This window comes from Paramormyrops kingsleyae, chromosome 3, assembly GCF_048594095.1.
Source record: "Paramormyrops kingsleyae isolate MSU_618 chromosome 3, PKINGS_0.4, whole genome shotgun sequence".
Classification (NCBI taxonomy): domain Eukaryota; kingdom Metazoa; phylum Chordata; class Actinopteri; order Osteoglossiformes; family Mormyridae; genus Paramormyrops; species Paramormyrops kingsleyae.
The window spans coordinates 40,926,831-40,941,206 of record NC_132799.1 but is presented as its reverse complement, the minus strand read 5'-3'; the positions used below and the strand labels follow the sequence as shown (position 1 = coordinate 40,941,206).

The 14,376-nt window shown below is 38.0% G+C and overlaps 1 protein-coding gene across 7 annotated transcripts in view; it reads left to right on the top strand.

Moving 5' to 3' along the window:
* Nucleotides 1–14,376, top strand: part of LOC111838518 (ankyrin repeat and sterile alpha motif domain-containing protein 1B-like) — a 40,922-nt gene that overhangs the window by 21,646 nt on the left and 4,900 nt on the right. For 5 of the 7 annotated variants that reach the window (XM_023801575.2, XM_023801576.2, XM_023801577.2 and 2 more), the window contains 7 exons: nt 8,531–8,626; nt 9,151–9,303; nt 12,355–12,480; nt 12,951–13,022; nt 13,294–13,377; nt 13,757–13,894; nt 14,013–14,177. In XM_023801575.2, the coding sequence (XP_023657343.1) occupies nt 8,531–8,626; nt 9,151–9,303; nt 12,355–12,480; nt 12,951–13,022; nt 13,294–13,377; nt 13,757–13,894; nt 14,013–14,177 (834 nt within the window). Of the gene's footprint in view, nt 1–5,034; nt 5,456–8,530; nt 8,627–9,150; nt 9,304–12,354; nt 12,481–12,950; nt 13,023–13,293; nt 13,378–13,756; nt 13,895–14,012; nt 14,178–14,376 lie in introns of those variants that run through there. The other 2 variants (XM_023801579.2, XM_023801581.2) reach the window with 2 other exon arrangements.

Here is a 14,376-nt window from a genome sequence, read left to right as displayed (position 1 = left end):
TGGAATATTTCTCTCAATAAATAAATGACCAAGTATGATATTTGTCTCATTTGTGTAATTGTGTTCTCTTCATCTACTTTTAGGACTTGTTTGAAGATCTGATGTGATGTTTTAAGTCATATTTATGCAGGAATATGGAAAATTCTAAAGGGTTCCATATGATCATATGACCAAAACTGGAAGAAAGGGCAGGAATACTTATCCAAATATTTTTGGCTAGTGGACCTTTTCTGCCACTGTTGCCACAGATGCCACTGTTGTAATGAGCTTTTTCTCGTTAACCTCAGTACGATTTTATTATTTAAATACCTGCAGTAAGTTTAGCCAATCATTTGTTGTAACATTATAGTATCCATGTCAAACTACAGTACTGTCATCTAGCATTCAACGTGTCATTAACACAGCTGGCATGGCTGATCAAGAAGAATGAGCCCTCCATACACATTAGGTCCGGTGTACTAAACACACATACACATCACCAACTGAAAATCAAAACCATCCATCCATCCATCCATTTTCTCCCGCTTATCCGAGGTCGGGTCGCGGGGGCAGCAGTCTCAGCAGGGAAACCCAGACTTCCCTCTCCCCGGCCACTTCCTCCAGCTCCTCTGGGGTATCCCGAGGCGTTCCCAGGCCAGCCGAGAGACATAGTCCCTCCAGCGTGTCCTGGGTCTTCCCCGGGGCCTCCTCCCAGTGGGACATGCCCGGAACACCTCACCAGGGAGGCGCCCAGGAGGCATCCTAATCAGATGCCCGAGCCACCTCATCTGACTCCTCTCAATGCGGAGGAGCAGCGGCTCTACTCTGAGTCCCTCCCGAATGACCAAGCTCCTCACCCTATCTCTAAGGGAGAGCCCAGTCACCCTGCGGAGGAAACTCATTTCGGCCGCTTGCACTCGCGATCTCGTTCTTTCGGTCACTACCCACAGCTCGTGACCATAGGTGAGGGTAGGAACGTAGATCGACTGGTAAATCGAGAGCTTCGCCTTTTGGCTCAGCTCCTTCTTCACCATGACAGACCGATGCAGCGCCCGCATCACTGCGGACGCCGCACCGATCCGCCTGTCGACCTCCCGCTCCATCGTCCCCCCACTCAAAACCATGTTTATTTAATAAAAAAGGCAACAAATTAATATGGTTACTCAGTAGGAAATAAGTGAGGATATGAATAGGCCTAACAGCAGGGTCCTTGGCTGTCATATTAAGTTGGCTTTGCCAAAGTGATTAGTAGAGTGAATGTGCTTAGGGTCATCCTAGCTGCTTGCATCACTGGGGGGGGAAACAAATACCAATAGCTCTAATTGAAGACCAAGAGAGACTGCCTGGGAAACCCTGCAGTTCCTGTTTATGGGGTGAGTGGTTAGCTGAACCAGCTACAGAGCGCTTCCATCTGATCACTCCTGTAGAGCTCACTGGTAATTAGCAAGGAGGCAGAGAGACATGGGACATGAGTGTATTCTGTTTTTTCTTTCTTATACAATGTTATAAAATCATTTAAGATAATTAGGATAAGATAAGAAACTATTGATACAGCAACAAGATACGTGAAGTAAATTCAAACAGTATAAGACAAAGTGCAAAGACAGTGAAAAAAGTAAATGCAGTGCAAACAAATTTAAAGTACACAGCACACAGATAGCATATACTGAAAACATTGTAAAATTACGAAACAGCAAGAGACTATTACTGTGTCAGGGGCAGGATGCTTCCTAATGTGTTATGGCTGGGGGTGGGGAGGGGTATTTATGAGAGTCTCAAAAAAATGTGGGACACAGGTGTGTTTCTATACAACATCAGGTAATATAAGACAGGATGCTTCCTGATGTGTTTCGCCTGTGGATGGGGAGTGGCATGTCGGGTGGAGGTGTTGTGGTGTCTGATGGCAGTGGGCAGGAAAGATCCCTAGTGTATGTGAATGTACATTGTATTAGCTGATTTTAGTTTATGGGATTGTGATCACTTACTTGACAAGTTCTGTACGTAGTCAATATATAAAATTGCTGTAACTTTGACTTTCTTTTGACCCTCGGCCATCAAACAGTACTTAAGCCAGGTCGTTTCCAAAACACTTTGGTTCTGCTATAATTACAGAAACTAACATTTCACTTCCAATCTCCGTGTTTATATCAGGCAAACATTTCAATAAACAGACCAAGAAGTCCAACAACCTGCAACTTTGCATCAGTACTAGGGATGTGCATTGTGAAGTATTTTGATATTCGAACAGTGGCAGCGCCAGTGATTTAATGTTGCAGGTGCTATGGGGGAGCTGGATTATTTATAGCGGGTGCTTTAACTTAGGTCCCCCTTTGATTCATTTTACTAAATGGGGTGGGGGGACTGTCTGAGAGTGTCTTATCAGCAATGAAAAAATTCACCAGGGGTTGTAATTTCACTATGTGGGGTTATTGAGTACAAGATGTATAGAAGGACAAGTCATGTTAGGTTACGTATGATGATAACATGCTAAATAAATTCTAAATTCTAGCCTACACAGACCCAGTGTGTACTTTGGACAAAAAGGTACACTACATGTATAAAAACAGCTTAATCCCAAAGCTCAATATATATGTGTGTGTGTTTGTGTGTGTGTGTGTGTGTGTGTGTGTGTGTATTTGTGTGTGTATACACAAAATAACATATTTGATAAATATAAGTCTATGTCTAGTTTAAAAATAAGATTTATTGTAAGGCAGAATTTCATAAAATGGGCCAAGTGTGGGCTTATGTGCAACAGTAAAAGACCAAGAAGAAAAAAAAAATCTACAAAAGGGCTTTCCTAAAACTTTTACATTGTAAATACTTACACCCCAATGGGCTGGATTTCAAATTAATAATGGTTATGATGCAGTATCAAATGTTAACTTTACTTGACTTGCATGTTTAAATTTAAACGTGCTGATGTTCGGTTAACCAGGAAAATGTAAATAAAATGTTTCACCACTAGTTGGTGCACATGTTATCTGAGATGTATGAATGTATATTTAACATGATGTTAATGAAATGGGTTTATTTGAGAATTTAAACAAATGTACATCCAAGCTTAAACATGTACTTAACAAAAGTAGGCCTAAATTTAAAAAAAAATTCTTAATGTCACCATGGGCTATGACAACACTCATATTATCATGAACAAAATATGAACATTTTATTTACTACTGGTTGTACAGATAGAGAAAAAAACAACATTCTACTTCACAAAAAGCAACTTGCAGTCTTGGTAGCCTACATGGTTGCATTGTTAGCCCGGCAATAACACATCAGATCATGCTATAGCGATGATGAGATGGGTGCACATTGTGGAGCCTATTAACAGCATGGACCATGCAGGACATGTGTAAATAGTCCATTGTTTGTGTATGTGTTATTGTAAATACTTGTGTTCTGGGTTATTGCTTGTGCCCTTGCCTGTGTCATATGTGAATCCTGTCTGATCCTCTCGTCTTTACACAGTGTGCAAACTAGCCACCATAAGTGTATGTTACCGTCTGGCAACAGACCTCCCTGTTTAACATTGTTATGTGTGTTGGAGTGCTTTTGTAGTTCCTACTGCTGTGATGTCTGGGTCTACCAGATATTACAATATATTTTTATTTAATAAAATTAGCGGGTTCAGGGGAAATTTTGTTTGTGATCTTGTTAACAATTACACCAGAGGTCCAAATATCTGTTGAAATTGCCACATACCTTGTTGTTGAGAGCATTTTTGTGGCTTTTGGCAGTTCTTCAAACTGCTTTCAGCCTTTCTATCCCCTTAGTGATAGCTCTTCGGAAGGGTACATTATATTCCGGTTCAACATAATTAACTAGCTCCCTAAAGCTCTTCCCTTCAACACAGCTTATGGGTAGCATGTCTCTTGCAGTCATGTTTGGGATCACTTTTGATATTTTTCGGATTGGATCACTTTTTCACATTAAAGCCAGCTGCTTGTGTTTGTGTTATGATTCATATGGAATCATATGAGTGCCATAAAGAAGAATGAATCTGTAAAACCTTAAGGAAGTACGCGTTATCATACCTCGAGTCATATACTGTAATGACTACTCATCAAATAAATATTTAATAGTAATAGTAATAGCTTTATTGTCATTGCACAATGTACAACGAAATTTGCAGTGCATCGTGAATAAGAGCACTGAGCCGCAGCGTCTGAGCGCACCGCCATGTTTGCATGTTTGATGTTAGCATCATTCATTTATATATTTGAACCTATTTTTTATTTCAGACTGTTGGCTTACCATCAACAAACATTTCAAACCTATTTTTATTCTGTAATTACACGTAAACCACCCATTCATTCATTTTCTTTAGCTAAGTGTGTATAATTAGTGTTTTTGTTGGAGTACTTTACATTCATAAATGTAATATGTTAATTTTGGAACACACTTATACCGATTTACATATAAGGATGGATATGGATATGAACCAGAAAAACATTCAGTAGTGATGGTAAACAGATGGAGATGAATAGTGGTGTGCTGGCTTGATAGACTGACTGTAGCTAGAGTGTTGACATAATAATGATAAATATGGTGCTGTGAAAAAGTAAATCTTACTACAACATGATTAATGTGTTCCTGAAAAACCTCCTGTTCAGTTAAAATGGCATACTAAAATATACATATCCAATGGAAAAAATAGGGTTATGGGAATGCGACTTCAAAACTTTCTAACTTTTGCAAAATGAAATAAATTATATAATAAAAAAACAGGGATACCAGTGGCTAATAATGTAGTTTTATGAACTTTAAATAAGAAATCCATTATAATATCTTAATATTAAAATTAATACATTAATAAATTGAATTACAAACATCTCCTGTGGGTCTTATGAGTCTCACGAGAATTGCCTAGTAGCCGCTCCGAATGTGCTGAATTCGAAATATTTGTTTATTGTCGAGAGTTGAAAGTAGTGATAGCCAAAACGATGCTTCATGAACCATTTGTTGTATTTCTGCCCACAATTGTGCTCTTGATTTACTGGGGCATGTTTTGAGCCCTTTTTTGAACAGAGACCACCATCTAGTGGAGTCAGGAAATACAGCAAATGGTTGATGAAGCATATTTGGGAGTCATTAGTCGAGATCAATGAGCCTAGCTACCCTGCAGCAGGCAGACGCACACCAGAAATACTATGGATTACAGTATGCGGAGGGGCACTGAAGGTAACATGACTACTGTCACGCTCGTGGGTGAGCAGGCGGATAAACAGGCTCACGGAGTCGGGGGTTCGGGTAAACGAGACTTTAATGACGAGCAGGGTAGAAGAGAAGGGACGACACGTAACCACACTCAATGACCAACCTCGGAAACTGACACTGACAAGGACTAAATACGCTACACAAGCTAAGGAAAACGAGCAACAGGTGAGATCCATCAGGGAAAAACACGAGGTAATGAGGGGGGCGTGGCACACATGAGGGTCGGACGGAGCCGGGTGTGACAACTACAAATGTAAGTGAAATTTTAAAAAAAGTTGCTGTGTTGTTATATGATAATTTGTCAAATATTTATACAAAAAGTTTGATTCTTTTAGATTTTAAAACCGATTCCACAAATTCAATGAAAATAACCAGTTCAAAAGAACAAGTCATGAATTGGACATTACTATTGTTCTCTTGGATAGCTGTTTTTGCATGCAAGAAGTGTTTCTTGCTAAGACCATGTTGCGCTGTAGTTAGAGTGGTGCTTTTAACTAGGACTGGAAATCGTGCAAACAAAACAAATGTAATTCTGCATTTAATTGGACTTAGGTATAAATATCGTGTTAGAATGGTTTGGACATTGTTTATATTAACGTTCGTGAGACCTACAAGGCCTTCCCCCGCCCCCACCTCGGCTACTTGGACCATATCAGTATTTGCACAAAAAATCATATTGCATAAAACAATCTTACTTTGCTTCTGCACCAGAAAGCTGTTAGCGTTTACTGCACTTTACTTAAAATGCTTCTCAGCTCATTGGCACTGTTATCAATATCTCTTGACTACTGTGTCTACTTACACTATGTGTAAAATTCAGTTTGCCATCTCGTTTTTCCGTATACATGTATATGGAAAGATGACAATAAAGTTTGACTTTGACTTTACTGTAAATTTCTTGAAAATATTTGTCTTTTACATACTTGAACAAACTAAAAATGTACTGTTCGTTTGAACAGTTTTGATAAATAAAGGTGATGTAGTATAACAAAAACAATGAAATTTTGACTTCAAAATCATTTATCCAACAAAATTCAACAGAATATAACTTTTCTCTGTGGGAAAAAGTATGTCACCAAATTAGACCAGTTGTTTATGTAAGGTTTGACTCTAAAAGATACTGTCTAATAATGATCTATTCATTTGTGCCTGATTTGGTTAATATTGTCATTTTTAGTATTAACACAGTGATAAGTGTAGGGGTGTAGTAACTTTTTCCTCACAAATAATTAGAATTTTTGTTTAAGAGTATAAATGGGTATTAAACATAGCTTTCAATTTTAACATTTCTCTATTGGTATTGTTGATTTTTTTTTTTATTAAAGGTACTTTATTCATTTATTTTCCTTTCCCAGTTCTGCTTTCCATGAGACACACAAACAGGTGAGAGTAAGTTTGGGGGTCACAGCATAGGGTCAGCACCTCTGGAGCTGTGGGTTAAGGGCCTTGCTCGAGGGTTCTTGGACATGTAACTAGCATATTGAGGCTCAAACCGAAAACCTTCCAATCACAAGCACAGAGGCTTTGCCCGCTGAGCCACACTTTGCCTACTTTTTTATTGGGTCTGTAGTGACTGAATGAAAAGTTGTTTCTAGTGGATGAAAATAGCTGTTGAGACACACAGTTAACATTAATCAACCTAATATGAATCACATTTGTAGCTGCAATGGTACATAGTTTGTGATTTAATTACTTAAAAGTGAAAGTCCTTTTTCATGTACTGGTGTTTCCATTATTTTGTTCATCCTCTGTGGCTGATTGAATACTAATTGGGGCATTGTCATAACACCGTAATCAGATGGAATGACTGGAGTATTATCATTATGATGATTGGAGAGACATTGTGATAATATAATTTACTGCACCGGTCGGCCGCTGCATTGAGACATATATTTCAAACCCTGTATTAGCTTAGTTATATCATCTTCTTTGTTTGACTCATCTGCCGGCCCCTGGAGGATGGGCTCCCCCTTTGGGTCTGGTTCCTCCCAAGGTTTCTTCCTCTTAGGGAGTTTTTCCTTGCCACCGTTGCCTTTGGCTTACTCAGTGGGGGGTCCTTACGAGGCAGAAATGTAAAGCGCATTGAGACAATGTAATGTTGTGATAATGCTCTATATAAATAAAATTGAATTGAATTGAATAAAGTATAAAAATTATGATTGTTGGTGTATAGAGTGTTAATACCTATTAGGCATGTAACGATGAATGAAGGTGCAGTTAATGTAAAGTGTTACCGTTTATTTGAAGATTTTTTTTTTATTTGGGATTTTTTAAAACAGTATTTTATTCAATTTCAGTTGCACTGTTAAGAAGAGGACTCGTTTTGCACAGTTTAGAAAGATAAATAAAGGAATATTTTTTAATAAATTTGTCTGGAGCTCATTCTGTTAAAAAATTGTGAGAAAATCGTATCATGAACTCAGAATTGTGAATCGTATCGAATTGTGAGTTGAGTGTATCTATACATCCCTAATACCTATACATACAACTCTGGAAAAAAATAAGAGACCACGGCACAATTTCTTGTTTCACTCATTTCTCAATTTATCGGTGTGTGTCTGAATAATAACTGCAGCCTGGTTCTTCTCTGTTTCTCATTAATGGGATAGACGCCTTCTTCTTGCTTTATGGGGCTTCAGTCCTGCTTCTACGAGCCAGATAAAAACTGTCCTAGCAATACACTTCACACCTGCACTTAATGATTCCCATTGCTTTGGAAAGTCACTTCATTTTAGGTCATTTTTGAAGTATCTTCCATATTTCATGAGAAACTGTTGGATAAGTTTATGGACATCTCTGCCATTTGAAAGTTGCTTCCGCCCTCTACCTGGCTGTTTTTTTTTCATTCCCAGTGTCTCCTGTTTCATCTTGTTCTTGTATACTGCTGTTTTAGAAATTTTTAGCCTGAAAGCAACTTGCTGTGTAGCCTTCTACCAGCAGAACCAGGATTAAACCAGGATTTAAATGTGCAGATTTGAAAAAATATATATATGGAGTGGTCTCTTAATTTTTTCCAGAGCTATATATATTATAGCATGAAAAAAGCATAAAAATAGTACCTATATATTTTAGATGAAAATGGCACATCTGGAACTTAATAGTGAAGTGTTGATGTCCACCCATCTTCCAGTTGCCTATCCCATTTCTACACTTTTAATTTATATTATTTTTGTTGTTCAATAAACCATCATTAGGCTGAAATTAGACTCTTCAATTTGATTACTTACAGGAGAACACACAGACCAGAGGCATGATTCAATGTTCTCACTTTTAGTATTTATATAGTTTATTTCTAATATTATTGAACTGTTCTTTCTGTGTCTCAAAGGTGTTGAAGATAACTGCATTAGGACACAGGAAGAGGATTCAGGCATCACTTCAAGACAACCTACTTCAAAAGCCCCTTCGAATCACCTCCCTCAGGGTGAGAAAAATCAATGTCTTTAACTTCTATTAGATGTGGAGATATTGAGGATATCCCAAAGTAAGTGCCTATAATATGTAAAATCCTCTTTGTCTCCAAGGTCTGTATTCTCAGTATAAAGAGGCAGAGCAATGTGGAACAGACAACAGTAGTCAATGTATCACTGTATTCAATGCACACCTGATGGTTAGAGAGAGAACAATGTTCGGGAACAGTCAAACATACCTTGAAATACTTAATGAGTTAAGCAAATTAGTGATGTAGACTTCTTGAATCACCTGTAGTATTGTATTCCAGTTGAAATTTAGCTGTATGTGCCAGCTTAGCATTTCTCAACCTAGTCAGTTAGTCCACATTTTTGCTTCCTCCCAGCTCCCAACACTCCTGTCCCAGGTATTTGGTGTTCTTGATTGTTTGGTTCAGGTGTGCTGGGAGCTGGGAGGGTACAAAAATTTCCATGAGGACTAAAGTGAGAAACAGCAAGTCTGAATGGAAGCTATTAAATGTGACACACTGCCCAACAGGATCCCAGTGTGAACCACACATCCCTTCCTGTTGGCTCGCTGGATTTTCAGAAGCTCATCATGCAAGGAGACACCCAGCGGCACCCAAACGACAGTTACTTTGACGACATGCCACGGACGAAATTAGAGAGACAGATGGCTCAAGTTAGTATGGTCAGTATCAATCAGTAAACAAGATTGTGGTGGTTTGCATGTTAAGCCCAAAACATGTAGGGAAACAAAAGGAAGATGTTGTGTGAATACAGAGGAGTAATGTGCTTTCCCATATGCTAGGGGGTGCTTCCACCTTTTAAACATACCAGGTAATGCTGGATGCCATTAAAGTGCTTATTCCAAAAAATGTCAGAGGAATGGGCTGAGACAATTAGGGATTACTACATGGAGAGGAGAGAATAGCGACTGAAATTCTACAGGAATGAAAGAATGAAGAAAGAGGTTGTATGAGACTACGTAACCAGAGGGATTTTTGTCTCTGCTTTGTGAATTGTTGTAGGCAATGTAAATAATGATGAGACCTAATGGATTGTTGGAGCAAACCATTCTGTCCTTCCTGTAAAAAAATCTAAATATTAACTCGATGCCACATAACTTCCTCAACTCCACTTTCCATGCATAAGGCAACAGGAAATAGGCTGGAGAAACACAATAAGGAGTGAGAGGAGGATTCCAAGTATTACGCACCCACCTACTTGTAGCTGCACGATTACTACTCAATGGTTATTCAAGGATATCAAAGTAAAAAGTCCCAAAAGTGCAATATTAAGCTTTAATAACTTCCCATGGATAAATTCTATAAACTCACAAAAACACATTTGAAAGTGTAATTAATGTAGACCTCTTGGCACACCTATTATTTAAATTATTTAATTTCAATTAGATGTAGAGGTATTGTAGGTACCCCAAAATAAGTGCCGATAATGTGTAAAAACCTCTGTCTCCAAGGTCTGTGTTCTCAGTACAAAGAGGCGGAGCAATGTGGAACAGACAACAGTGGTCAATGTATCACTGTATTTAATGCACATCTGATGGTTAGAGAGAGACCAATGCTTTGGAACAGTCAAACATACCTTAAAATACTTAATGAGTTAAGCAAATTAGTGATGCAGACCTCTTGAGTTATCTATGATATTGTGTTCCAGTTGAAATTTAGCTGTATGTGCCAGCCCAGTGTTGCTCAACCCAGTCAGTCCACATTTTTGGTTCCTGCTATTATTTTTGTTATTAAATTTCAGCAAAACCACTATCTTGTACTATACCCTGCTCTAGTGGATTTTTATCAGCTGCTGCTTAGAGACTAATATATTTGTGATTCTAGCCTTAAGATCACCCAAAGAATGAAGGCTTGATGCATACACAACAGTTTTGATGTGACCCGACATGAAAAAAATTAAATAGGACAGAGATCAGGTGACCGAAGTGGCTATGCAGCTATCTGCAGTACGCACTTCACTTTTTTTTTTTCAACATTTGCCATCTTCGATCAGTTACCCTAAAATAAATTTTAAAAAGTTTATGAAAGTTATGAAAGCTTAAAATCTCACTAAGAATTTTGGGACACCCAAATATTACAATGTGTGGTAACATATTTTATATTTGTACAGTATGAGAGAGTATATTGTCTAGATTTGGAGTCTCTTGTGTTTGTCCTCCAGTGTTCCACAGTATATATTTAGGTTCTACCATTTACACTGTTACAGCTGTCTTCACCATCAAAGTAAACAATTTAAAAAGCTTTAATGATTCAGTTTATATAAGGAATAACAAACTATTGGCTGTTCAAAACAGTCTAGTTTAAGTTAAATGTCTTCTAACTGGTGTAACAGGGGGAGGGTCACTGTATGAACAATGGGAACTACACATGGTGGGTAACGTATACACAGTCAAACACACAGGGATAAAGTCTGAACTTAAGCAGGGCACCAGTACAGAACACACAATGCATGGAACCTGGAACATTAACTACATGCATGACACAGACAGCGGCCGTTGTCAGCACGACAGTGCGGCATGCTGGGACACATGCAAATAGCCAGACGGCGCTTGGCTCACTGACGGCACAGTATAAATTCTACTGTAAAGCACTGTTTAATGTACAACAGTATACCTTGTGTCCATAAACTGTAGAACTACATATTCAAAACTGTATTTTAACACGTATTCTCATGTCATTATCATGGTACAGATTACACCAGTAACTGAAGCAAAAAAAAAAAAAACTAAAAATCGTATTAAATAAAGATAAATTTTATACTTACAAATAGTTTATATATTTTAAAAAGTATTTTACCTGATTGATATTTACAGTACATTCCTATTATCATTTAAGGTGTTTTACAGTATTTTTTTACTGCATTTTTAAAAATTGTACAGTCAAACAATGTATTAAAAATAGATTTTTTTTGTATTTACATTTACAGTTCTTTTTCTATATTTGACACGGTATTTTACCTGATTGTTATTTACGGTATTTTTCCGTCGCCATTTAAGGTATTTTTACTGTATTTTTTACAGCCATTTTTTACAGTGTAGGAACTAGCTATAATTTTAGATGGTGGATTATTGTGGCATCTCGTTGTGACTGCAATAGCCTCATTGTGTAGTTGGACAGACTGTATTAGTGTAGATTGACAAAAGGTTAACAAGGTGTCAAACTTTGAAGAAAATCCCTAGATCTACACTAATGATTTTACTGGATAGCATTAATACAGCATGATTCTATTTGACACTGAATATTACCAAGGGCTGCTATCAGATTGTAAGTTTCTTCTAAAAATTTCTTTCTCCACTCTGTTGTCATGTGTGGGCAACACTTGAGGGTGACCCTAAGTTGCAGAGGGAGAAAGGCCGCACAGTAGTTTCCAATTTTGTTTTTCAGCCCTCTGCTAGCCTCCTTACTAATGTCAGTGGCCATAAGCATTTGATGTACTGTTTTGCGAGAACACTTCTTGTTTCACCTTGTCCACATCTTGTATTTGTTTTTTATTTGCTTGTTTGTCTGTTGCATCTGCTGTGACAACCCTTTTTAGCATCGATATTTGCCTTCTCTACCTACAAAAAATAACTAAACAGAATTAGCTTCTTGTGTTGTAGTGGAAATCCATATGAGGGGTAAAATAATAAAATTAGTATTCTATAATGTTTGGACTTTTTAAAGATAGTAAGCAAATAGATAGTCTCAGTTTCCATCTTAACATGTGGTTTCAGCATGGTGAATGGCCTGAGCCTATAATGTTGCGACCACCCAATGAAGCAACGCCTTCCACACCAGTACAGTACTGGCAGCACCACCCAGAGAAGCTCATCTTCCAGTCATGTGACTATGAAGCTTATGTGAGTTCCATATCCTGGCCAGCTGTTTGGAGGGAGACAAGGCAGACTCTTCATGAAGGAGTTAACAAATAACTATAGTATTAGGTTGGAGAGGAGAAGGCTAAACTCATAAGATTTCATGTCCTCTCATCACTTTTTAAGCTGAACTTTTATCTCGTTAAGCTTGTCCAAATCCTGCACTATATACTGGACCACATTTACCATCCTCTGCCTAAAGGGGACAGCATTTTCTATTCATTCTATTCAAAACCAGACATAGAATTAGAATAGATTAAATTGCTGTCTTGTGATGGTTTGATAGATTTAAAAAGATTTCTTTGTTGCAGTAAAAACCAGTACTAACCAACCAGTTGCCATCTGGAAATGGTAAATTATATTCATTTTGGTGCTGTCTTGTAGTAGCTGCATTTATGTTTTTTGTTTGGCTATAATTGATGTCCTATTCAGAAGATCTCTCTATTCACCTTTAGTACTTGGGGTCAATACAAATCAAGGAACTGAGGGGAACTGAATCTACGCAAGAAGCCTGTGCAAAAATGAGGGTAATAGCCCTGGGGACCATCACACACTCAGAAACACACGCACAATCTCTAAATAGTACACAAGTATGTATGTAAACAAAATGAAGAATATATTCACATTTAGACATGTGCAAGCATACATATTTATGTTTAAAGGTACATACATAATACTTCATCAACAAAATCAGATGCTGATGAACACAATGAAGAGATGTTCAAATTATCATTATGTTTAACAGAATCTGAATAGGCTCTTTGATCTGAATTGTTTTTTTATGCCTTCATTCATCAGTGTTCAGATCCAATGAAGAAAATCCCCACCATTGTACTCTCAGTTTCCTACAAGGGAGTTAAGTTTATTGATGCCATAAACAAGGTAATTTTCTCTATTCTCCTAATTTAGTACATATTTTGATTAACATTTGAACAGTGTGCTGGTTAAAGACATAGTCATTTGTTTTGAAGGTTGTAGGGATAAGTCCCAGTGAAGGCATGCTGTAGAATCCTGCTAAAAGTTATTTACCCTGAGTCATTCAAGGGAAATATCTGAAAAAGGGCAAAGAATGGTGAAATGTCAGCAATACAACTGAAAAAATAAACTTGTGAAACTTTACTTTGCTAAAGTACAGTATTGTCAATCTACATTAACATTCATTTTACTGAAAAAAGCTGTTCCTGTCTAGTTGCCAAAACAGTGTTGAAAGTTGAGAACAAATTAGAGTGCTGAGATTCACAGATCTTTTTCTGAATGGCAGAATCTAATTGCTGAGCATGAGGTCCGCAACATCTCATGTGCTGCCCAAGACCCAGAGGAGCTCTCCACATTTGCCTACATCACCAGGGACCTGAAATCCAGTCAGAATCATTGCCATGTCTTTACAGCTTTTGATGTGGTGAGTGTCCTATATCACCCTTGTCTTCCCCTGAAAAATGAGGCAGATAAACTAGTATTGTGTCATATAACTTTTTTTGTTTTTTATATATTTTCATATATTTGTTTGTGTGATGCAGAACCAAGCTTATGAGATCATCCTGACACTGGGCCAGGCATTCGAGGTGGCGTACCAGCTGGCTCTCCAGGCACGAGTTAGTGGGCAAGCCTCGGCCACACTGCCCGAAAATTTTGATAGCAAGGCTGGCCAACCCATCCCCAAGCCCCGCTTCAGTGTTAAGTCTGTGAGTGATTTCACTGCTCAAGCCAAACCTAACCTTTACCTGTAACATTCACCTCTCTTCTGTGTTGTGACCATACCTCACAGATGACAGAAATGTGTGCATTTTAACAGCAAAAGACTCCCTGGGATATTGAAATGCAGAGTAACTTTTTGTGATTATAAGTGCCCCTCCCTCAGTATTATAATAGATGCACAGTACT